Here is a 1,892-nt window from a genome sequence, read left to right as displayed (position 1 = left end):
GCTGATTCTTTTAGAACTAGTGCTAGTGCCCCCCATAAATCTATTTGTGGATAGATACATGGATGCACATATTTATAGCAAGTGGGGGTTGCTATGTTCCCTGCTTTTCTAGTCGATCTGTCGTCCTTCGCTCGCAAATTTTGTGGTGGGCCGTGGGGGCGGGCATATCATTCCTTCCTCCGATCGATCCCCGCTAGCAGCTCGCAGATGCTTCAATACGCAGTGACCAATCCAAACTGCATCCCCCCCTCTGTGCTGTGCCTTTAAAATAGCAGGTCGTGGAGTGTTGAGAAAGCTAAGTGCCCCTAGCTAACCCTACCCTCCTCCTAGTCCAACACAGAAAAGCTAGCGTCCCAAGGTTCTTCGAGGCCTCCATCCCGATAAGCTAGCATCCAAGTGAGAGGTCGTCGTCTATCCTTCTCCACTTCTCGTAAGTAGAGCCTGATCTCAATCTCATGGCCGTTTCCGTTTTGTCCTTCCACGCATCTCAACCTCATGGTTTCAATTTTGCAGCTTCTGTGGCTACGACCAAGCTACGATCTTTAATTTGGCCGGCGAGAAGATGTCAAGGTATCATCTGAAGCAGTACGAGAAGGAGCATATGAAGATGGCCATGCTGAAGCAAGAAGAGACGTTCAGGCAACAGGTAAGAATAAAGCAGGTTGGAGCACCAAATTAATCAAGAACACAACATCAGCCTCCTAAATCACGTTTCTCTAGTCCCTTAAAACAAGCTATGCTGATGTATGCGTCCATATATCTCTTCAGGTTCAAGAGCTGCACCGGCTGTACCGGGTCCAGCAGCTACTGATGGCCGGCGCGGCGAACGAGGCAACAATGGCAATGCCGCCCGCCGCCACCCGATGCAACCTCGAGGACGACGAGAGGCGGCGCGCCGCGGAGAACGACGCCGCCTCGAGCAGGTCGTGGCCGGACGACGCCTACGACTCGCGGTTGCAGCAGGGGAATAACAAGGCCCCTCCTCCGCTTGTTCTCCAAGAGAGCGAGCTGGAGCTGACGCTGGCTCTAGGGTGTTTCGGGGCGGCCGGGACGAAGAAGGCGGCCGCGGCCAAGAAAGAGGCGTCGTCCAGCGTGGACTCGAGGACGAGCTTCTCGTCGTCGTCGACGGAGTCCGGCAGCCCCGACGACTGCGGGGTCCGCCAGCTGCCTCCTCCGGGCCAGCCTAGCGTTGGGCAGCGTCTGGAGCAGGAAGGGCTGCCGCAGCCTCCCTGGCTCCACAAGTGCCTGAATTTGGCACGGTAGGGTAGTTCCGGGTCTCTCACTGTATTCGTGGTACCAACCACTCGATTCTTATGCCACTGCAGATACTTCTTCTCTTCTGTGCTGTTTCTTCAGTTCGTTTCCTTCTTTGGATGAAAGCCTACTATGCCCCATCCGAAGCACAAGCACACGCTGCTTTCTCGGTCAGGCACACGCGGCTAACGAGCCGAACTTGTGCCTACGCACAAGACTCGACGAGTTTGAGCCGAGTCTGCCAGACTGGGCATTCGGTTTAAACCGAAAATTCAGTTTGGTTTGTTCGGTTTTAGTAAACTTCGGTTTCCAGTGATGAACACCCGATCGGTTATTCAAAAAATGCAAAACCGACGAGTTCGGTTTCAGTTTCCTAATTTGGCTTTTTGGTTTAAACCGAGATGACCGAAGTCTTCCTGCTAACCTGCTCCGCTCCTCGTTGATCTCACTTGAAGTCGCTCCTGCCGCCGCGGCCGCGGCCGTGCAACTCCTCGCCGCGCCGCTCGCCAGCTCCGGCACTCGCAGCCGCCACTCGCTCGCTCCGGCACAGGGCGCTCGTAGCCGGTGCACGCCCACTTCGGCACTGGGCGCTCGCAACCACTGCAGCACCCGCGCAGCTCGGTGCTCCACTCGGGCGC

General features: G+C 55.9%; 1 protein-coding gene across 1 annotated transcript; it reads left to right on the top strand.

The window, feature by feature from the left end:
- The first annotated feature begins 304 nt into the window (after positions 1-304).
- LOC136539509 (uncharacterized) lies at positions 305-1,308 on the top strand. The gene is made up of 3 exons (XM_066531473.1): positions 305-430; positions 514-646; positions 769-1,308. Exons 2-3 carry the CDS (start codon positions 563-565, stop codon positions 1,261-1,263), a joined length of 579 nt encoding a protein of 192 aa, XP_066387570.1. The 5' UTR covers positions 305-430; positions 514-562; the 3' UTR covers positions 1,264-1,308.
- Positions 1,309-1,892: the final 584 nt, after the last annotated feature.

This window comes from Miscanthus floridulus, chromosome 2 (assembly GCF_019320115.1).
Source record: "Miscanthus floridulus cultivar M001 chromosome 2, ASM1932011v1, whole genome shotgun sequence".
Lineage (NCBI taxonomy): Eukaryota > Viridiplantae > Streptophyta > Magnoliopsida > Poales > Poaceae > Miscanthus > Miscanthus floridulus.
This window is presented reverse-complemented; position numbering and strand designations above follow the sequence as displayed.

What these genes read in the sequence shown, in the direction of transcription:
- LOC136539509 (XM_066531473.1), top strand. Translation starts at nt 563, where the DNA reads ATGTCAAGGTATCATCTGAAGCAGTACGAGAAGGAGCATATGAAGATG. An exon ending in AAGAGACGTTCAGGCAACAG is followed by an intron (nt 647 to 768) that starts GTAAGAATAAAG and finishes ATATCTCTTCAG; the next exon opens with GTTCAAGAGCTGCACCGGCT.